This window comes from Felis catus, chromosome B3 (genome assembly GCF_018350175.1).
Source record: "Felis catus isolate Fca126 chromosome B3, F.catus_Fca126_mat1.0, whole genome shotgun sequence".
Taxonomy (NCBI): domain Eukaryota; kingdom Metazoa; phylum Chordata; class Mammalia; order Carnivora; family Felidae; genus Felis; species Felis catus.
In genome coordinates, this window is record NC_058373.1 from 71957105 (window position 1) to 71980806 (window position 23702).

The 23702-nt window shown below is 38.9% G+C and overlaps 1 protein-coding gene across 1 annotated transcript in view; it reads left to right on the top strand.

The window, feature by feature from the left end:
• Positions 1-436: 436 nt before the first annotated feature.
• RPGRIP1 (RPGR interacting protein 1) overlaps positions 437-23702 on the top strand; it is an 89027-nt gene continuing 65761 nt past the window's right edge. Inside the window, exons 1-2 of the mRNA XM_019832776.3 lie at positions 437-522; positions 6412-6531. Coding sequence (XP_019688335.3) covers positions 6513-6531 — 19 coding nt within the window. The 5' untranslated portion in view covers positions 437-522; positions 6412-6512. The remainder of the gene's footprint in view (positions 523-6411; positions 6532-23702) is intronic.

Consider the following 23702-nt stretch of genomic DNA (forward strand, 5'->3'; position numbering starts at 1 on the left):
TATCAAGTTCTGTTGCATAATCACAGCCCAATGTTTGGTTTGGAAACTAACATCACACTGAAATGGGAGATACACATTCTTTTACTTTCTGGCATATGTGGATTGAGCAGATACTGATTCCACCAATGCAGCAGGGTTTGTTCTCTTCAAAGAGATCTCAGGGATTCAGAAATTCTCCCACTGTGGTTGCCCTTTAGGAAGAGATTTAAAGATCATTTTCCCAATACCAACAAATTTCTGTTTAATCTCAAATCAGGTAAATGTTTTCAGTTTTGGTTTTAGTTGAGAAACTGGTACGTTAAGGAATCTGGTAGCTATACTTTCTTCAGCTACAGCATGCATAGAGAAAAAGCACAGCCTTCAAGCTCTGTTCTACGAAGGGTTAATATCTTAATAGCTGAACAGAACTGTATTAATTCCTCTCTTAATGAGCCAGGAGGACAAGAGGATTCTAGAGGACGAGAGGACACCAGAACAGTCAGAAAAGAATTTAGAGTGAACTCTCTGGAGGAAGCAAGAACTGTAAGTTAAAAAAAATTTTTTTAATGTTTATTTTTGGGAGAGAGAGACAGACAGACAGAGACAGAGTGTGAGCAAGGGAGGGGCAGAGAGAGAGGGAAACACAGAATCCAAAGCAGGCTCCAGGCTCTGAGCTGTCAGCACAGAGCCCGATGTGGGGCTCAAACCCACAAACTGTGAGATTATGACTTGAGCTGAAGTCGAATGCTTAACCGACTGAGCCACTCAGGCGCCCAAGAACTGTAAGTTTATATGTAATACACGTAGTCTCCCATTTCTTTGCCTAGGGTAGTTTTGAGAACAGTAAAATAAGTTTATTCATTGGATATTATCCTGCCAGTCTCCCAGGCATGCAGGCATCATGTCACTAGGTCATCTTTAATCCTATCACCCTCTTGACTCCATTCCACATCTAACTAGTTGGCAAGACTTTTCATTCTCCTCCCTCAGTGTCTTTGTGATCCATCCCACTCTTCCATCCCCCGGCCATCCTCCTTCCTATTTCAAGGCCACTTGTCTGAACCACAGCAGTATCCCTTTCCTCCCCTCTGCCAGTCTCACTAAGTCACTAATACCAGAGAAATCTTCCTAAAGCTCTGCCACAGCTCTAACCCTACTGCTCTTGTGCTCAAAATATATAATTGCTGCCAAATGTCCGCAGAATGAATAAAACTCCTCTGACTTCTATGCAAGGTCTTCCAAACTATGCCTCCTTTCACTTAAATTCCCACAGCTCTCTTTCTCCAGCTCAGCACAGCTACCCACTACTGTCCAAGACCACCCTGCTCTTTGCTCGCCCCTGACACTATTCAGAATGCCCTTTGTGTGTCGGATACTCTACCTCTACCTGCCAAAATCTCTCCCAGACACCAACAATCCCCATTCCACAAAGCTTTATCTGATCCTTCAAGTGAATGGGAATCTCAGTCTTCTTTACATTCTCATTTTGCTTTGTTCTTCTCTGATTGACTTTTTATATTTTGCCTTAGTTAAGTGTGTGCTTTTCTCATTTTTTGTCTCAATTATTCATCTCCTAAGAGCAAGAGCTCAATTTTTCTTCCCCCTGTAGCAACTACACAAAATGGGCACATGATAATACTTGTCAAATTAAGTTCAATCCAAATTCCAGGAATTCTGGTTATCTTTTCTGAGCATTCATACAACCAATGCTACAGTTACAGAGCCTGTACATTTCTCCCTTTATCTCTGTTCCAAGTTTCTTTCTAATACTTATACATCTCATTTGTTTCTATCCTCTTACGTAAAAGATCAGCTTCTCCTGAGTTCTCTCACTCACTGTAAAAATATTGTATTTAAGAGTCTATGGAGGTGGTGGAGACTATGTGGCTCAGTCGGTTATGCATCCAACTCTTTTTTTTAATTTTTTTTTTTTAACATTTATTCCTTTTTGAGAGACAGAGTTTGAGTGGGGGAGGGGCAGAGAGAAAGGGAGACACAGAATCTGAAGCAGGCTCCAGGCTCGGAGCTGTCAGCACAGGGCCTGACGTGGGGCTGGAACTCACAAACCATGAGATCATGACCTGAGCCGAAGTTGGACGCTTAACTGACTGAGCCACCCAGGTGCCCCAACATCCAACTCTTGATTTCAGCTCAGGTCATCATCTCACAGTGTGTGAGATCGAGCTCCAAGTCGGGCTCGGGATTCTCTCTTTTTCTGTCTCTCCCGCTCTTGCATGCATGCTCTCTCTCTCTCTCAAAATAAATAAATATTAAAAAATAAATAAAAGTCTATTGGGGCACTGGCTGGCTCAGTCAGAGGAGCATGTGGCTCTTGGTCTCAGGATTGTGAGTTCAAGCCCCACATTGGGTGTAGGGATTACTTAAAAAAATTTTTTAATGTTTATTTTTGAGAGAGAGAGAGAGAGAGAGAGAGAGAGAGAGAGAGAGAGAATGCAAGTAGGGAAGGGGCAGAGAGAGAGAGAGGGAGACACAGAATCCAAAGCAGGCTCCAGGCTCTGAGCTGTCAGCACAGAACCTGACATAGGGCTCAAACCCACAAACCATGAGATCATGACCTGGGCCAAAGTCGGATGCTTAACCGACTAAGCCACCCACGCGCCCCTGGTGTAGGGATTACTTAAATAAACTTAAAATAAATAAAGGTATTTTCATAATTTGTCTCTTCCTTCCTCCAGACTTTGAACTCGAAGGAGCCCAACTGCAGCCCCCATTTCAGGGACTTGACTATTTGGGGCCTGCTAAAGTTAGTCCCTTATAATGTGAGAAGACTTGGATTCCTAATCCATATTCAATTTGAACTAGTTAAAATCCTACTTCTATATTTTGTCATGCAGGCCTAGTTAATGCATTAATTTTTAAAAGAGGGGAATGTTTTTGCAGCATCTTTTCCTATCGCTACTGAAATGATACTGGCATTCCTTTGAGCAGATTATTTTTTTCCTTGGAGCAGATTTTTCACTTGATTTTTGAATTTTTCTTATCCCTCCCCTCTCCTACTCAAGTGGGAGACACCACTGTGGCTTTCACTTCACTATGTTCTTGAGTATGGAAGGCAATTAATACAAAACTTCGTGAAATTATTAAAAATAATTTCAGAAAGGGAAACAATTTCTGCTACAATCCAATGTCATAATATCTGCTGAAAAATTATTATACATTTGCATGTACCAGGCACTGTATTAAGTACTCTGTATACAGCAGTGTCCTCAAAAGAGCTTATGGACTAGTGAGGAGAGACATGGTATATAAGCACTATAGAAAACTGACTCCTATTAGTCAACACGCAAGAAAATTACATATACCATCATATAAATCATTAACATATACAGATAAATACAATGTACACTTACCAATTGGCCAGAGATTAGTTCAGTGGACACAACAAAACAGCTAGCATTTCACTAATTCGGAGCCTGTACTAAATGCCAACCATTATGCTTCACTTTTTATAGGTATCATCTTCGTGGATCCTCATAACCACATGAGTTTAGTATTTCATCCCTGTTGTATAGGTAAGGAAGCTAAGGAAAGAGGTTAACTAACTTGTCCCTGGTCACACATAAAGGACAGATGTGAATCCATGCCTTTCTTATTCTTACGCTTTTGATTATAGCCACTATTTACAGTTCATTCCCTCCAAATTTAATCAGAGGTGAGGATAAAATCAGAGGTAGAGGAGCTGGCTGTTTAATTTTAATTGCTGGCGTCATCGAGATGGCTTCATGCATCTATCACTGTTAAAGGGTTATTCTTTATTCTCCCTCACCCTACCTTTGTCCCAGTGCACTGCAATTCTGAATATTACTTCAAGGTAATTCTTTTAGTTTTTCATTCCATTGGGTTCAAACAACTGATAAACCCTCCTTACTTACATCTACTCTCCAATCCGTTTTTCCTGAGAGATTAACTCTGGTGACTTCATTGGATTTGGATGTTCCTTTAATCACACCTCTACTGACCATCTCTCCTGGGTTTTCTTTACTGCATTCTGAGAACCCGTGTTTCTTTATTGGAGCTTCTTTTACTTTAATTTTGGTACTTTTCAGTTGATCCACCATGCTATAAGTCTTTGGTGGTGTATTTTGGAATGATCATAAATGAGGACAGTCTTCTCTGAACTCAGTAAAGAACTACAGCATTTCATCTTCCACTATAGTTATATTTTTACAAATGGCTTTAGGTCCAGAGAACAAGGCCTCTAATGCAGTCACCTCACCTTTTCCTTCATGTTACTTCTCTACAATAGGAGGCTGGGAAGACGAGATAATTTAGCAAACTTGAAAAGCTACTTAAATGTGAGATTTACTTTAAAACAAAATGGTTTCCTTGATTGCTTCCATTCTGTCCTGATCTTAGAATTATTGTCTAACTTGTGAAAACACATCAACTTTTGGGTGATTGTTTAGTTTCTTTAAAATAGACATGCTATAAAATCTGTATAGATTTAAAATTATGTCATTAGAAAAATGTTCTCCACTTATTATGGTTTTAAAAAAATAAAACATTACAGAACGGAATATGAATGATCCAGTTCAAGTTAAATTGTTTGGAAAGTAGATCAACAAATATCAATATTCTCTCCCAGTGATAGAATTTCTCTATTACAATTCTCAGTTCAAAGTAAGCTTGTAACAAGCCTCTTTAGTTGACAAGTCAAGCTAGCTTCAGCAAAAAGTGGGTATTTTTTGTACAGGACATTGGACTCTCCTCCAGAACCTAAGAGCAAGAACAGAGACTGGCCTTGTAAAAGACTAGAATCAAGAACAGAAAGCTTCCAGGACTTTTTAACTTATCTCAGCCGCTCAGTGTCATTCTCTTTCTTGATCTGTTTACTCATTCATCTATTCATTTATTCAACATATATTTATTAGAAACGTTCTATGTTCCAGGAGCTATTTGAGCACTGGGAAATAGAGGTAAACAAAATAAACCAATTTTCTGCCTGAAACGTCCTCCTATTTTAGTGAGAGGAGACAGACAATAAATATAAAAGACGGAGGTAGTTTTGAGTATGGTAAGTGTTACAAGGGAAATAAACAGGGACACACAACAGAATATAACTGAGGAAGTGCTCACTTTAGTTATGAAGGTCATAGAAAGTCCTCTTGGCAGAGGAAAAGATGCTGAGAGACTAAAGGATGAGATGGAAACAGCCATGTAAAGAGCAAGGGAAAGAGCATTACTCTAAAGTACAGAGGGCTTAAGGCAAGGAGCTGGACAGTTGTGGGAGCAGAGGGGATGCCAGTGTCCAGGAGTGTTGTTTGCTAGAGGAGGTCATGTTCAAGGTATGGATCTGAGAAATAGGAAGAAGGTCAGATAGTGGAGGGCTGTGTCAGCCATGGTAAGGAGTTTAGATTTTATTTTAATTGTAAGGTAAATCCATTAGGGAATTTTAATCAGTTAATGCTATGACCTGGATTGTTTTATAAAGGTCACTGTGGGGGCGCCTGGGTGGCTCAGTTGGTTGAGCATCCGACTTCAGCTCAGGTCATGATCTTGCAGTCCATGAGTTCTGGCCCTGCGTCAGGCTCTGTGCTGACAGCTCAGAGCCTGGAGCCTGCTTGGAATTCTGGGTCTCCCTCTCTCTCTGCCCCTCCCCCACTCATGCTATGTCTCAGGCTACAGAGCAGAATATGGCCATACCAGAACTTGCAAGTTGACATAATAGTTCTAGCCATCCAAAGATGCTAATTTAACTCTCTTGGTCCCATTTCCAACCACCTGAGAAAGAGAATCTGATTGGCCCAGTTTGGTCAATTGTCTACCCCTAGTCCAATGAACAGTGACAATGGGTACTGGATCATAGAGTATAAACTGGTTACTGGAGGGTCAATCCCTATAAATGGAGTCAGGAGGCCAGGGTCAGAGGCTTATTTCTTAGAGGAAGCAATGATCATTGGCTTGCAGGATGAGCAGACACTTAAAAAAATGACCCTAAATGATATGCAACAATTCTATAATCAGAAAAATTGATTTCATTTTAAGTAAGTAACATCATTATTACTGAATGCTTAATCTTACTCTTTTTTTTTTTTTTAAGATACTCCATACCCAACGTGGGGCTTGAATTCACAACCCTGAGGTCAATAGTTGCATGCTCTACCAACTGAGCAAGCCAGGCACCCCAAAGTATTTTTTTCATTTTATTTTATTTTAAGTAATCTCTATTCCCAATGTGGGGCTTGAACTCACAACCCTGAGATCAAGAGCCACATGCTCTACTGACTGAGACAGCCAGGCACCACTTAGTCTTACTCTTTAGTAAAGAGTGGTCAACACCATCCCCGCAAAATGCTAGTGTGTCTTGTACCATCATGAAAATGTTGATAAATTCCTCCTACAACCTAAGTACAGCCTACAGAAGACATCCTAAAGTTGCATATAATTGACTGGACTTTTCATTTATTTCAGTGTCCTGTGGGATCTCCTATATCTTGGGAACTGATACGACATCATATCTCCTGAGGACAATACATCAAAGGACCTAGTACAGACATAGACGGACACCTCTGATGGTACCAGCATCAAAAGGTAAATTCAGTGCCTGAAGATGGAAACGTTTTAGAGTTGAAACAATGTTCAGTCTGTCATTGTGGGGCAGCTTGCTAGCCTTCATAGTGACTGCTTTGCTCTTAACTCTTTTCCTCAATCTTCTTAAAATTTTATTCCTTAATTCTTATAATAAAAGTTTTACTGTGTGGATTTAGGAGGTAAAGCTAAATGCCACCACAACAAAAGCTGAGAACAAATGAATGGTTTCATTCCTCTATCCATGTAATTAGTCCTTCAGTCTCACTGAGCAGAGGTGGGCGACTTGAGATGAAATAGCACAGCCCACAAGAGCTTCCACACACACCTTAAGATATTTTTGTTAACTTTGTTCCTACTCTCCCACCTCTCAATCTTAATCATAGCTACTATTGATTTTATTTTCACTTGATTTTACTTCTATAAAAAATTTTCAGGGGCATCTCAGTCAGTTAAGTGTCTGACTCTTGATTTCAGCTTAGGTCATGATCTTATGGTTGGTGTGGTTTGTGGGATCAAGCTCCTCATTGGGCTCTATGCTGACAGCGTGGAGCCTGCTTGGGATTTTTTGCCTCTCCCTCTCTCTACCCCTCCCCTACTCATGCTCTCACTGTCTTTCTCAAGATAAATAAATAAACATTAAAAAAAAAAAAAGGGTGCCTGGGTGGCTCAATTGGTTAAGTGTCTGACTCTTGGTTTCAGCTCAGGTCATGATCTCACAATTCGTGAGTTCAAGCCCCACATCAGTCTCTGCATTAACAACATGGCACCTGCTTGGGATTCGCTCTCTCCCCATCTCTCTCTACTCCTTCCCCACTCATGCTGTCTCTGTCTCTCTCAGAAGAAAGAAAGATAGCTTAAAAAAAAATTTTTTTTTCAAAGGTAGGGTGCTTTACCCACTGCCATGGGTGTATGAATGATGCAGTCACTTTGGATGAAAGCTTGGCATTATCTAGTAAAGTTGAACATAGGACTTTACTTCTGGATAAAAAATTTGAAGAAAATTTTGCCTATGTGTACCAGGAGACCTATACCAGAATGTTCATAGCAGTGTTATTCATAAGACAAAAAAATGGAAACAACATGAATGTCCATAGTTCAGAAAATGAATATACATTGATATGCATTCATAAAATGAAATAACAAATGTATTTTTTATAATAAAATAAGTCTTTGGGTGCCTGGGTGGCTCAGTTGGTTGAGTGTCCAACTTCAGCTCAGGTCATGATCTTGCTCTTTGTGGGTTTGAGCCCCACGTCAGGCTCTGGGCTGATAGCTCAGAGCCTGGAGCCTGCTTCGGATTCTGTGTCTCCCTCTCTCTCTGCCCCTCCCCTGCTCACGCCCTGTCTCTCTCTAAAGAATAAATAAAGATATATATATGTACATCGTATGTATGTATGTATATATACACACACACACACACGTGTGTATGTGTGTATATATATGTATACATTGTACGTATGTATGTATGCATGCACACATGCCCGTGCGCCTTGTGTATGTATATATATGTATATGTATAATAAAATAGGTATAATATGTATATGTATAATAAAATATGGATATATGTATAATGTGTATACATATGTATAACATACATATGTATAATGTATGTATAATATATATGTATAATATACATATATGTGTAATAAAATAAGTCTCACTTTCTTTTTTTTCCTGTTTATGCCACTTTTATTTTTTTCCAAATTTTTATTTATTTATTTATTTTAACTTTTTTTTCTTTTCTTTTAATTTTTTTTTTTTTGCCTTGGAAATGGTTTTATTTTATTTTTTTTCAATATATGAAATTTATTGTCAAATTGGTTTCCATACAACACCCAGTGCTAATCCCAAAAGGTGCCCTCCTCAATACCCATCACCCACCCTCCCCTCCCTCCTACCCCCCATCAACCCTCATTTTGTTTTTTTTTAATTTACATCCAAATTAGTTAGCGTATAGTGCAACGATTTCAGGAGTGCATTCTTTAGTGCCCCTTACCCATTTATCCCATCCCTCCTCCCACAACCCCTCCAGTAACCCTCAGTTTGTTCTCCATATTTATTTTATTTATTTTTTAATATAATTTATTGTCAAATTGGCTAATATACAGTGTGCAAAGTGTGCTCTTGGTTTTTGGGGGTAGATTCTCGTGTTCATCGCTTATATAAAACACACAGTGCTCATCCCAACAAGTGCCCTCCTCAATGCCCGTCACCCATCTTCCCCTCTCCCCCACCCCCATCCACCCTCAGTTTGTTCTCAGTATTTAAGAGTCTCTTATGGTTTGCCTCCTTTCCTATCTGTTTGTAACTTTTTTCCCCCTTCCCTTCTCCCATGGTTTTGTTGTTTTTCAAGATCCACATATGAGTGAAAACATATGATCTCTCTCTTTATCTGACTGACTTTATTTCACTTAGTATAATACCTTCCAGTTCTATCCATGTTGCTACAAATGGCATGATTTCATTCTTTCTCATTGCCAAGTAGTTTTCCCTTGTATATATAAACCACATTCATCAGTTGATGGACATTTAGGCTCTTTCCATAATTTGTCTATTGTTGAAAGTGCTGCTGTAAACATGTGCCCCTATGCATCAGCACTCCTGTATCCTTTGGGTAAATTCCTAGTAGTGCTATTGCTGGGTTATAGGATAGCTCTATTTTTAATTTTTGGGGGAACCTCCACACTGTTTTCCAGAGCAGCTGCACCAGTTTACATTCCCACCAGCAACGCAAGAGGGTTCCCGTTTCTCCACATCCTCACCAGCATCTATAGTCTCCTGATTTGTTCATTTTAGCCACTCTGACTGGCGTGAGGTGGTATCTCAGTGTGATTTTGATTTGTATTTCCCTGATCATGAGTGATGTTGAGCATCTTTTCATGTATCTGTTGGCCAACTGGATGTCTTCTTTGGAAAAGTGTCTATTCATGTCTTTTGCCCATTTCTTCACTGGATTATTTGTTTTTCAGGCGTGGAGGTTGGTGAGTTCTTTATAGATTTTGGATTCTAGCCCTTTGTCTGATATGTCATTTGCAAATACCTTTTCCCATTCCGTCAGTTGCCTTTTAGTTTTGTTGATTGTTTCCTTTGCAGTTCAGAAGCTTTGTATCTTGATGAGGTCCTAATAGTTCATTTTTGCTTTTAATTCTTTTGCCTTTGGAGATGTGTCAGGCAAGAAATTGCTGCAGCTGAGGTCAAAGAAGTTGTCACCTGCTTTCTCCTCTAGGGTTTTGATGGTATCCTGTCTCACATTTAGGTTTTTCATCCATTTTGGGTTTATTTTTGTGTATGATGTAAGAAAGTGGTCTAGTTTCATTGTTCTGCATGTTGCTGTCCAGTTCTCCCAGCACAATTTGCTAAAGAGACTGTCTTTTTTCCATTGGATACTCTTTCCTGCTTTGTCAAAGATTACTTGGCCATAAATTTGTGGGTCTAATTCTATGTTTTCTATTCTATTCCATTGGTCTATGTGTCTGTTTTTGTGTCAATACCATGCTGTCTTGATGATTACAGCTTTGCAGTAGAGACAAAAGTCTGGGATTGTGATGCCTCCCACTTTGGTTTTCTTTTTCAACATTACTTTGGCTATTTGGGATCTTTTGTGGTTCCATACAAATTTTAGGATTGCTTGTTCTAGCTTTGAGAAGAATGCTGGTCCAATTTTGATTGGGATTGCATTGAATGTGTAGATCAATTTGGGTAGTATTGACATTTTAACAATACTTATTCTTCAAATCCATGAGCATGGAATGTTTTTCCATTTCTTTGTATCTTCTTCAGTTTCCTTCATAAGTTTTCTATAGTTTTCAGCATACAGGTCTTTTACATCTTTGGTTAGGTTTATTCCTAGGTATTTTATGGTTCTTGGTGCAATTGTAAAGGGATCAATTTCTTGATTTCTTTTTCTGTTGCTTCATTATTGGTGTATAGATATGCAACCAATTTCTGTACATTGATTTTGAACCCTGCGACTTTGCTGAATTCATGGATCAGTTCTAGCAGCCTGTTGGTGGAGTCTTTTGGGTTTTCCATCTAGAATATCATGTCGTCCATGAAAAGTGAAAGTTTGACTCTTTTTTGCCAATTTTGATGCCTTTTATTTCATTTTGTTGTCTGATTGCTGATGCTAGGACTTCCAAAACTATGTTAAACAACAGTGGTGACAGCGGACATCCCTGTCATGTTCCTGATCTGGGGGGGGAAGCTCTCAGTTTTCCCCATTGAGGATGATATTAGCTGTGGGCTTTTCATATATGACTTTTATGATGTTTAGGTATGTTCCTTCTATCCCGACTTTCTTGAGGGTTTTTATTAAGAAAGGATGCTGGGGGTGCCTGGGTGGCGCAGTCGGTTAAGCGTCCGACTTCAGCCAGGTCACGATCTCGCTGTCAGTGAGTTCGAGCCCCGCGTCAGGCTCTGGGCTGGTGGCTCAGAGCCTGGAGCCTGTTTCCGATTCTGTGCCTCCCTCTCTCTCTGCCCCTCCCCCGTTCATGCTCTGTCTCTCTCTGTCCCAAAAATAAATAAACGTTGAAAAAAAATATTTAAAAAAAAGAAAGGATGCTGTATTTTGCTAAATGCTTTTTCTGTGTCTACTGACAGGATCATATGGTTCTTATCCTTTCTTTTATTAATGTGATGTATCACACTGAATGATTTGTGAATACTGAACCAGCCCTGCAGCCCAGGAATGAATCCCACTTGATCATGGTGAATAATTCTTTTTATATGCTGTTGAATTCGATTTGCTAGTATCTTGTTGAGAATTTTTGCACCCATACTCATCAGGGATATTGGTCTGTAGTTCTCTTTTTTTTGCTGGGTCCTGTCTGGTTTGGAAATCAAAGTAATGCTGGCTTCATAGAACGAGTCTGGACGTTTTCTTTCCCTTTCTATTCTTTGGAACAGCTTGAGAAGGAAAGGTATTATCTACCAGACATTTATCTCTTTAAATGTCAGGTAGAATTCCCCAGGGAAGCCATCTGGTCCAGGACTCTTATTTGTTGGGAGATTTTTGATAACTGATTCAATTTCTTCTTCACTAGTTATGGGTCTGTTCAAATTTTCTATTTTTTACCATTTGAGTTTTGGAAGTGTGTGGGTGTTTAGGAATTTTTCCATTACTTCCAGGTTGTCCGTTTTGTTGGCATATAATTTTTCATAGTATTCCCTGATAATTGCTTGTATTTCTGAGGGATTTGTTGTAATAATTCAATTTTCATGATTTTATCTATTTGGGTCCTCTCTCTTTTCTTTTTGAGAAGCCTGGCTAGAGGTTTATCAATTTTGTTTATTTTTTCAAAAAAAAGCTCTTAGTTTCATTGATCTGATCCACTGTTGTTGTTGTTTTTTTTTCTATATTGTTTATTCCTGCTCTGATCTTTATTATTTCTCTTCTTCTGCTGGTCTTGGGGTTTCTTTGTTGTTCTGCTTCTAGTTCCTTTAGGTGTGCTATTAGACTTTGGATTTGGGATTTTTTTTGTTCCTTGAAATAGGCCTGGGTTGCAATGTATTTTCCCCTTAGGACTGCCTTTGCTGCATCCCAAAGGGTTTGGACTGTTGTGTTTTCATTTTCATTTGTTTCCATGTATTTTTTAATTTCTTCTTTAATTGCCTGGTTGACCCATTCATTCTTTAGTAGGATGTTCTTTAACCTCCTTGCATTTGGAGGTTTTCCAAATTTTTTCCTGTGGTTGATTTCAAGTTTCATTGCACTGTGATCTGAAAATGTGCATGGCATAATCTCAATTCTTTTATATTTATTGAGGGCTGTTTTGTGACCCAGTATGTGATATATCTTGGAGAATGTTCCATGTGCACTCAAGAAGAATGTGTATTCTGCTTTAGGATGAAAAGCTCTTAATATATCTATCAAGTCCATCTGGTCCAGTGTATCATTCAGGGCCATTGTTTCCTTATTGATTTTCTGTGTAGATTATCTATTGTTGTAAATGGAGTATTAAAGTCTCCGGCAATTACCACATTCTTACTAATAAGACTGCTTATGTGTGTGATTAATTGTTTTATATATTTGGGTGCCACCGAATTGGGTGCATAAACATTTATAATTATTAGCTCTTCTTGAAAGATAGACTCCATAATTATGCTATAATGCCTTTCTTCATCTCTTGTTACAGACTTTAGTTTAAAATCTAGTTTATCCGATATAAGTATGGCTACTACAGCTTTCTTTTGATTTCCAGTAGCATGATAGATGGTTCTCCATCCCCTCACTTTCAATCTGAAGGTGTCCTCAGGTCTAAAATAGGCCTCTTATAGAGAGCAAATAGATGGGTCTTGTTTTTTGTCCATTCTGATACCCTGTGTCTTTTTATTAGAGCATTTAGTTCATTTACATTTGATGTTATTATTGAAAGATGTGGATTTAGAGTCATTGTGTTATCTGTAGGCTTCATGTTTGTAGTGATGTCTCTGGTCATTTGTGGTCTTTGCAACATTCCACCCACAGAGCCCCCATTAGGATCTCTTGTAGGGCTGGTTTAGTGGTGATGAACTCCTTCAGTTTTTGTCTGGGAAAATCTTTATCTCTCCTTCTATTCTGAATGACAGGCTTGTTGGATAAAAGATTCTTGGCTACATATTTTTCCTATTCAGCACATTGAATTTTTCCTGCCACTCCCTTCTGGTCTGCCAAGTTTCAGTAGATAGGTCTGCTTACCACCCTTATGTGTCTGTCTTTGTAGATTAAGGCCCATTTGTTCCTAGCTGCTTTCAGAATTCTCCCTTTATATTTGTATTTTACCAGTTTCACTATGATATGTCATGCAGAAGCATGATTCCTATTATGTCTGAAGGGAGTTCTCTGTGCCTCGCAGATATCAATGTCTGTTTCCTTCCCCAGATTGGGGAAGTTCTCAGCTATGATTTGTTCAAGTACACCTTCTGCCCCTTTCTCTCTCTCTTCTTCTTCTGAAACTCCTAAGATATGGGTATTATTACATTTCATTGAATCACTTAGTTCTCTGATTCTCCCCTCATGTTCTAGAATTTTTTTATCTCTCTTGTTCTCAGCTTCCTCTTTTTCCATATTTTTATCTTCTGTTTCACTTATTTTCTCTTTTTCCTCTTTAATCCTCACTGTCACCACCTCTAGTTTACTTTGCACCTCATTGACAACATTTTTAGATTCATCATGACTGGGGCACCTGGGTGGCTCAGTCGGTTGAGTGTCCGACTTCGGCTCAGGTCATGATCTCACAGTCTGTGAGTTTGAGCCCCGCGTCGGGCTCTGTGCTGGCAGCTCAGAGCCTGGAGCCTGCTTTCTATTCTGTGTCTCCCTCTTTCTCTGCCCCTCCCCTGCTCATGCTCTCTCTGTCAAAAATAAATAAACATTAAAAAAAAATTAAAAAAAAATTCATCATGACTAATTTTTAGTTCCTTGATCTCCGTAGCAATAGATTCTCTGCTATCTTCTATGATTTTTTCAAGCCCAGCAATTAATCTTATGACTATTATTCTAAATTCTTGTTCAGTTATATTGTTTATATCTGTTTTGAACAATTATTTAACTATCATTTCTTCCTGGAATTTCTTTTGATGAGAATTCTTCCATTTTGTCATTTTGGCTAGTTTTCTGTCCCTTATGTGTTTTAAAAGCTTGTTATGTGTCCTGTACCTGCAAGCACTACTATATTAAAGAGGGGTCATACATTGTCTAAGGCCTGGCCTTTCACTAGGTGTTTATTGGAGTCTGTTACTTGCTCTGTGTCATTGTGACTCTGGTTCCTTTATCTCCTTACTTGTAGTGTTGTTTTGGACCCTCCACCAGTTCGCTTTGACCTGCTGTTGAAGTAGCCCTGGAAAAGAAAACAAACAAACAAAAACAGAAAAAAAAAAAAACAACCCAAACACCAGCTACAGCAAAACAATGGGTGGGAGCATTGTTAATGGAAGAGGCCTTTTCCCATACAAAGAGAGAAGTGATAAGGGCAGGGAAAAAGAAAAGAAAAGAAAATTGATCCAGCAGAGAAACTGTACAGCTTAATCCAGAGAGAGGGGGCAGCGGGGAATTAAAGGAGGAGATATAGAACAGGTATAAAGAGAATAGATTAAATATGTCTGCTTAAACAAACCAACAACCAGAATAACCAGACTAGAGGAGGGAAGAAATAAGAAGGAGGAAAGGAAGGTAAAGAAAAATGTGTATATATAATAATAATTGCCCAAGAATTAAATCAGGAAATGTAAAACCGCTGGGTGCCTTGGAACTGGTAAAACCACTGGCCTGGAGGAGGGGCTGTCTGGTTGGTCATCATCAATCCTGCTCCAATAGATTCGCAATTACCAGGCGTGGAGGGGCGTGGTTTGGTCTAAGCAGGTCCGCCTCCACTGTGGGCCCACTGTCCATTCCTTGAGGCCCCACCTTGTTGGTGATGGGGAGGAAAATAGCGACACCCCAGTCTCTCCTCCACGGACCGGGTGTCCCAAGTCACTGTGTTAAAGCCGTTCTCCTAGTGCCAGGGGTGTGAATAAGGCAGTTTGTCTTGCTCCGCCCACTCCCGCACCTCCCTGGTGCTCGGCTGGGATTCAAACCTCAATGTCTTAAAGAGTCCTGCTCTGTGTGCCCTAGTTCTGGGGAAGTGCTGCTCTGCGCTGCGGATATATGGCCTCTGGCTGGTGGCGCCGGCAGTCTTTGTACTTTGAACGGTTATATACCTTCTTCCTACAGCACTCCAAGGAGGGGATTGCTTTCCCCCACTGCGGACCACGCCTCTGGACTAGTTACTGAGCCCAGGGCTGGCTCCCTTCCTCCCCAGGTGTGCAAACAGGGCAGCCGGCCCCAGTCTGGAGAAAGCCCGGCAGTTAGAGATTGGATCTTTGTCCATCCTGGTCTGTGGTTCTTGACTTGTCCAGATACTGTCCTACACTTCCCCAGCCTGTCTTTCTCTTCCCTTTGTCTCTTTACAGAAGGGGATCCCTCCCACCCAAGCCTACGTTGCCCGTTTTATCTCTCCCAATTCACAATCATGCATCTATGGCCCACCAGGCTGGCCCCGTGGCTCTAATTTCCTTTATAAAATTATAAAGATATGTAAGGCAGGCGTGCCTGGGTGGCTTAGTCAGTTAAGCATCCAACTCTTGATTTCAGCTCAGGTCATGATCTTACAGTCATGAGATTGAGCCCTGCATCTGCCAGTTTAGAGCCTGCTTGGGATTCTTTGTCTCTGTCCCTCCCTTGCCCATGTGCTTGCTCTTTCTGTCTCTCTCTCTCTCTCTCAAAATAAATATTAAAAAACATTAAATAAATAAACATTTATTATAAACATAAATAAACATTAAATAAACATAAACATAAATAAACATTAAAAAATTAATTAATTAAAAAAAGAAATATACAGCAGTTACTAGTGATATAGCCTTCATGATAATAGTCACCTCTGGGGGAAGAAGGGAATAGGATGTGTGGGAACTTACAGAGGGTTCTTAGTGTATTAGTAATGTTCTGTTTCTTCAGCTAGTATGTATGTGTACACTTCATTATTCTTCAAACTATTTATTTCCTCATTTATATATGTGAGATGTATATATTAACATTTTTATAATCATACATATATAATGTATGTTGTATGTATTACACATAACAGTTTTATTGGGATATAATTTACATGCCATAAAATTCACTCTTTCAAATTGTACAATTCAGTAATTTTCACTATGTTGATAGTTTTGAATTCATACCCACTAATTTTAGAACATTTAATTACCCCCAAAAGAAACCCTTTATTGGGGCACCTGGGTGGCTCAGGCGGTTATGTCAGACTCTTGATTTCAGCTCAGATAATGGTCTCACAGTTCATGAATTCAAGCCCCACTTCAGGCTTTGCGCTAACAGCACAGAGCCTGCTTGGAATTCTCTCTCTCCCTCTCTCCCTGCTCCTCCCCTGTGTGCTTATGTACTCTCTCTCTTTCTCAAAATAAACTTAAAAAAAAAGAAGCCCTGTCCCCATGTCCCCACAGCCTGCCTCTCATAATCACTCATCTGCTTTCAGTCTCTATCCATTTGCCTGGTCTGGACATTTTGTGTAGAAGGAATCATATAATATATTTTTTGTGTGTCTGACTTCTTTCACTTAGCATAATGTTTCCAAAGTTCATCCATGTTATAGCATTTATCAATACCTCCATTCCTTTTTATTGCATAATAATATTTCATTTTATGGGCATACCACATTTGTTTATATATTCATAGGTTGATGGACACTTGGATTATTTTCACTTGGGGGCTGTTATGAATAATGCTGCTATGAACATTTGTGTACAAATTTTTGGGTGGACATGTTTTCATTTTTCTTATATACCCAGAAGTGGAATTGCTAGGTCATATGATAGCTCTATGTTTAACGTTTTGAAGAATTGCCAAACTATTTTTAAAGCAGTTGTACCCTTTTATGTTCCTACCAACAATGTATGAAAGTTCCAATTTTTTCATATCCTCACTTGTTATTGAAGTGATCTCGTGTGTGTGTGTGTGTGTGTGTGTGTGTGTGTGTGTGTGTGTTTTAATGCTTATTTGTTGATTTTGAGAGAGATAGAGACAGTGCAAGTAGGGGAGGGAGAGAATCCCAAGCAGGCTCCACACTGTCAGCACAGAGCCTGATGCAGGGTTTGATCTCAGGGACTGCAATATCATGACCTGAGCCCAAACCAAGAATCGGACACTTAGCCAACTGAGCCATCCAGGCACCCCTCTTAGGTTGTTTTTAAAAATTTATTCTTTTGTGGTTTTGATTTGCACTTCCCCAATGAATAGTCACACTGAACATCTTTCATGTGTTTATCATTCACTTGTTTAGCTTCTTTGGAAGAATGTCTCCTTAGATCGTTTATCCAATTTTTTAATGTTTGTTTATTTTTGAGAGAGAGAAAGAGAAAGAACAAACAAGCTGGCAAGGGTGGTGGGGGACAGAGAGAGAGAGCGACACACAGAATCCAAAGCAGGCTCCAGGCTCTGAGCTATCAGCACAGTGCCTGATGCAGGGCTTGAATTTGTGAACCTTGAGATCATGACATGAGCTGAAGTTAGATGCTCAACTGACTGAGCCCCCAGGCATCCCGATCCTTTGTCCATTTTAAAGTTGAGTTATTTGTCTTTATATTGTTGGTTATAAGAGTTCTTTATGTATTTTGGATACTAATCTCTTACCAGATATGTGATCTGCAACTCTTTTTCCCATTCTGTAGGTTTCTTGACAGTGTCCTCCGAATCATGAAAGTTAATTTTGATGAAGTCTAGTTTATCTACTTTTTCACTTGTCACTTGTGCTTTTGGTTTCAGGTCTAACTTCATAGTGATATTTAACACTGCCTAATCCAAGGTCACAAAGATTGACTTCTATGTTTTCTTGTAAGGATTTTATAGTTTTAGCTCTTACATTTAGGTCTGTATTTCATTTTGAGTTAACTTCTTATATGGTGTGAGATAAGGATCCAAATTCATTCTTTTGCATGTGTCTCTCTAGTCGTCCAGCACCATTTGTGGGGAAAAAAACAATTCTTCCCCCACTGAATTTTCTAGGCACACTTGTTGGAAAGCAATTAACTGTAAATATAAGAGTTTACTTCTGGACTCTCAGTTTTATTCCATTAATCTACATATGTATTCTATGTCAGTATTGTGCTGTCTTTTTTTTTTTTTTAATGTTTGTTTATTTTGAGAGAGTGACAGAGTGCGAATGGGGAAGGGGCAGAGAGAGAGGGAGACAGAGAATTCAAAGCAGGCTCCAGGCTCTGAGCTGTCAGCACAGAGTCCAATGCAGGGCTTGAATTCACGAACCATGAGATCACGACCTGAGCCTAAGTCAGATGCTTAACCGACTGAGCCACCCAGGTGCCCCTGTGCTGTCTTGATTCTTATAGCTTTGTAGTAAGTTTTGAAATCAGGATGTGTGAATCCTACAACTTTGTTCTTTTTCAAGGTTATTTTAGCTATTCTGTATTCCTTGAATTTCCATATGAACTTTAGGATCAGCTCGTCAATGTCTGGGGGGAAAAAAAAAACCAACTGGGATTTTGATAGGGACTCCATTAATTTGTACATGAATTGTGGAAATATTGCCATCTTATCAATATTAGGTCTTTAAATCCATGAACATGGGATGTCTTCCTAATTATTTAAACATTTTTAATTCCTTTAAATGATGTTTTATATATTTCAGTGTACAAATTTTATACCTCTTTGTTACATTTATTCTCATTTATTTTTTATGCTATTGTAAATTGATTTGTTATCTTAATTTAGTATTCAGATTGTTTAGTAGATAGGAATATCATTAATCTTGTGCATTGATCCTACACCTGAAAACTTTACTCACCTCGTATATTACTTCTAGTAGGTTTTTTTTTTTTAAGTTTATTTATTTTGAGAGACACAGAGAGACAGAGAGTGCACATATGAGCAGAGGAGGGGCAGAGAGAGAGGAAGGGAAAGAGAGAATCCCAAGCAGGCTCCACACTGTGAGTTCAGAGCCCAAGGCAGGGCTCAATCTCACAAACTGTGAGATCATGACCTGAGCCAAAATCCGGAATTGGAGGCTTATTCAACTGAGCCACCCAGGTGCCCATCTAATAACTTTTTCTTTTTTAGTGGATTCATTAGGATTTTCTATATACATCATCATGTTATCTGTTAATACAGATAGTTTTACTTTGTCTTTTCTAATTTGGGTGTATTTTCTTTTTCATGCCTAATTTCCATGGATAGAACCTCCAGTAAAATGTTAAATATAAGTGGCAAGAATGGACATCCTTGTCATATTCCTGATATCAGTGGGAGAGCTTTAGATCTGTTAAGCATGATTTTAGCCCTGAGTCTTTTGTAGATGGCCCTTATCAGGTTGAGGAAGTTTCTTTCTATTAGTAGTTGATTGAATGTTTTTATCATGAAAGGATGTTGGATTTGTCAATTTTTTTTCTGTGACCATTGATATGATGTCATTTTGTCTTTTAGTATATTAATATGGCATATTACATTGATTTTTCATATTTTAAACCAAGCTGTATTCCTGGGATAAATTCCTTTTGGTATGATTAACAGCCATTTTTTGTTTTTTAATGTTTTATTTATTTTTGAAAGAGAGAGAGCACAAGTCGGGGAGGGGTTGGGAGAGAGGTGAACAGAGCATCTGAATTGGGCTCCATGCTGACAGCAATGAGCCCGATGTGGGACTCAAACTCAGACACCATGAGATCATGACCTGAGCCACATGTTTAACTAACCAGGTGCCCCTGGTTAAAAGCCTTTTTATGTGTTGCTTGATTCAGTTTGATATTTTTTTGTTGAGGATTTTGTGTCTGTGGTTATAAGAGATACTGATCTATGTTTTCTTTGTTGTGATGTCTTTGGTTTCGAACTCATGTAATAAGTTGGGAAGTGTTGCTTGTTCTATTTTTTGGAAGGCTTTGTGAAGGATTGATGTTAACTCTTCTTTAAATATTTGGTATAATTCATCAGTGAAGTCATCTGGGCTTGAGATTTTCTTGGTGGAATGTTTTTTATTAAAAATTCAGTCTCATATGTCTGTTCAGGTTTTCTGTTTCCTCTTGAGTCAATTTTAGTAATTTGTGTCTTTCTAGGAAACTGTCCTCTGCACCTGTGTTATCTAATTTGTTGACATACAATTGTTTGTAGTATTCCCATATAGTTCTTTTTATTCTTTAAGTTGGTATGATGTCACTTTGTTCATTCCTGATTTTAGCAGTTTGAGTCTTCTCTCTTTAATCTTGGTCAGTCTAGCTAAAGTTTTGTTAACTTTGTTTATCTCTCCAAGAACCAATATTTGTTTTATTAATTTTCACTATTTTTCTGCTTCTTGTTTGATTTATTCTTGCTCTACTCTTTGTTTTTTCCTTCCTTCTGCTTGCTTTGGGTTTAGCTTCTTCTTTTTCTAATTTCTCAAGGTTTGATTTGAGATCTTCTTTTTAAATGCAGACATTTACAGCTATAAATTTCCCCATTAGCTCTGTGTTTAACTACATCCAATAAATTTTGGGTTGTGTTTTCATTTGTGTAAGACATTAGCAATAAAACATGTTCAATTAAAAAAAAAAAAAGGAGGACCTAGTCAAGCCAGGAGGTAACAAAGCTACATAATGTCTAGAGCTTGTTCAGTTACTGATGCTAAATGGATCATAATATTTTAATAAGGGAAAAATCTATTTGTTCATAATGCTCTTTAGCAGTGCACAACTGGGGATTTTGTGCTTCTCAAACCTTTAACTATTCCATGAACTGAAATGCGAACTGACTGAGATAATTTTCAAAGTCAGAAAAGTCATAGTATTAGTGATTGAAAACCCTGTGCAGGAATTAACCACCTAGAGAGTCTAGTCAATTTTGAGGCCATCCACATGACCAAAGAGCCAAAATAACTTAATGTTTATTCAAAAGAAGGTGCCAGAATGAAGGATTTACATAATGATTTTGTGGAAAAAGAAACTTTTATAGGTTTTATTACAAGCTGTGTCCAATTTTATTCCTGTTATTTATGTAATAGTTAAAAGTAAATGAAGTAAAGTGCTTGTTATAAATGCAGATTTTCATAAAGGCTTATGGTCATGTTAAAAATTGTCTTCCGTGGGGGCTCCTGGGTGGCTCAGTGAATTAAGTGTCCTACTCTTGTTTTCGGCTCAGGTCATGATCCCAGTGTCATGGGATTGAGCTCCACATTGGGCTCTGTGCTGACAGTGTAGAGCCTGCTTGGGATTCTCTCTCTCCCTCTCTTCCCCTCTCTTGCTCACACACTCTCTCTCTCAAAACAAATAAACATTAAAATTTTTTTTTTCTTCCTAGTGACCATACTTTCTTTCCTATTAAGCTAAGTGGCCTAGCAATCAGCTGCATTATTTTGTAAGTTCATTGGTTTGGAAGTTATATCTATTTTATTCCCCCCCATTCTAAGCAATATTGAATTTATTTTAGGAGAGGGGCGCCTGGGTGGCGCAGTCGGTTAAGCGTCCGACTTCAGCCAGGTCACGATCTCGCGGTGATTTTGAGCCCCGCATCAGGCTCTGGGCTGATGGCTCGGAGCCTGGAGCCTGTTTCTGATTCTGTGTCTCCCTCTCTCTCTGCCCCTCCCCCGTTCATGCTCTGTCTCTCTCTGTCCCAAAAATAAATAAACGTTGAAAAAAAAAATTAAAAAAAAAAAAGATAATTTGGGAGAAAAGAAACTTTTTAAAAAATTTTTTAATGTTTATTTCTGAGAGAGAGAGAGAGAGAGAGAGAGAGCGTGCACAAGCAGGGGAGGGGTAGAGCGAGAAAGGAGACACAGAATCCAAAGCAGGCCCAAGGCTCTGAGCTGTCAGAACAGAGCCCAACATGGGTCTTGAACTCACAAACTGTGAGATCATAACCTGAGCTAAAGTCGGACACTCAACTGACTGAGCCACCCAGGTGCCCTGAGAAACTTTTTTTTTAATTGAAGTATAGTTGACACACAATGTTACATTAGTTTTAGGTGGACAGCATAGTGATTCATGATCTCTTTACTTACACTATCTATGCTCATTACAAGTGTAGCTACCATCTGTCACTGTTCAACACCATTGACTGTATTCCCTATGTTGTACCTTTCATCCCTGTGACTTATTCATTCCATAACTCCCACTCTCCTTCCTCCATTTTGCCCATCCTTCTACCCCTTCCGCTCTGGCAACCACCAGTTGGTTCTCTGTATTTATGGGTTTGTTACTGCTTTTTTTTTTTTTTTGGATTGCACATATAAGTAAAATCATATTGTATTTGTCTTTACCTGACTTATGTCATTAATACCTTCTAGGCCCATCCAAGTTGTTACAAATGGCAAGATCTTATTTTTATGGCTGAGTAATATTCCAACGTATATATCACATCTTTTTTTTTTAAATGTTTATTTCTTTTTGAGAGAGAGACGGAGACAACGACAGAGCACAAGACAGGGAGGGGCAGAGAGAGAAAGAGACACAGAATCCAAAGAGGCTCCAGGCTCTGAGCTATCAGCACAGAGCCCCGACGTGGGGCCTGAACTCATGAACCACAAGATCATGACCTGAGCTGAAGTTGGACAGTCAACTGACTGAGCCACCCAGGCACCCCTATATACATACCACATCTCCTTTATCCATTCATCTATCTTGGGTTGTTTCTTTATTATTATTATTTTTAATTTTAGAGCTAGGAAAAGGGGCAGAGGGAGAGAGAGAAAGAATCCTCGGTGTGCTCCACGCTCAGCACAGAGTCCAATGTGGGGCTGAATTCCATGACCCTGGGATCATGACCTGAGCCAAAATCAAGAGTTGGACACTTAACTGACTGAGATACCCAGGCTCCTTGCATTGTTCCCATATCTTGGCTATTCTAAATAATGCTGAAGTAAACATAAGCAGTGCATATATCTTTTAAAACTAGTGTTTTTGTTTTTTTATGGTAAATACCCAGTAGCTGAATTACTGGATCACATGGTAATTCTATTTTTAATTTTTTGAGATAACTCCATACTGTTTTCCACAGTGTCTACATCAATTTGTGTTCCCACCAACGTTGCATGAGGGTTCCTTTTTCTCCACATCCACACCAACACTTGATATTTCTTGTCTTTTTGATACTAGCCATTCTGACAGATATAAGGTGATATATCTCATTGTGGCTTTAATTTGCATTTCCCTGATTATTAGTGATGTTGAATATCTTTTCATGTCACCCAGATCTTAGTTTTTGATTTGTCTGTTTGTTTGTTTTTAAGTAATCTCTACACCCAATGTGGGGCTTGAACTCAAGACCCAGGATCAAGAGTCACAAGTTCTACCAACTGAGATAGCCAGGTCCCCCGATAGGTTTTTTTGTGGGTTTTTTTGTCTTTTTTTTTTTTTTAAGTTGGCTCCATGCCGAACATTGGGCTTGAACTCACACCCTGAGATCAAGAAGTGCTCCCATGAAGATATTTTATTTTTTTTAATTAAAAAAAAATTTATTTATTTATTTATTTTTAATTTAAAATTTTTTAACGTTTATTTTTTATTTTTATTTATTTATTTAATAAATTATGTTTTATTTATTTTTGAGACAGAGAGAGACAGAGCATGAATGGGGGAGGGGCAGAGAGAGAGGGAGACACAGAATCGGAAGCAGGCTCCAGGCTCTGAGCCATCAGCCCAGAGCCCGATGCGGGGCTCGAACTCAC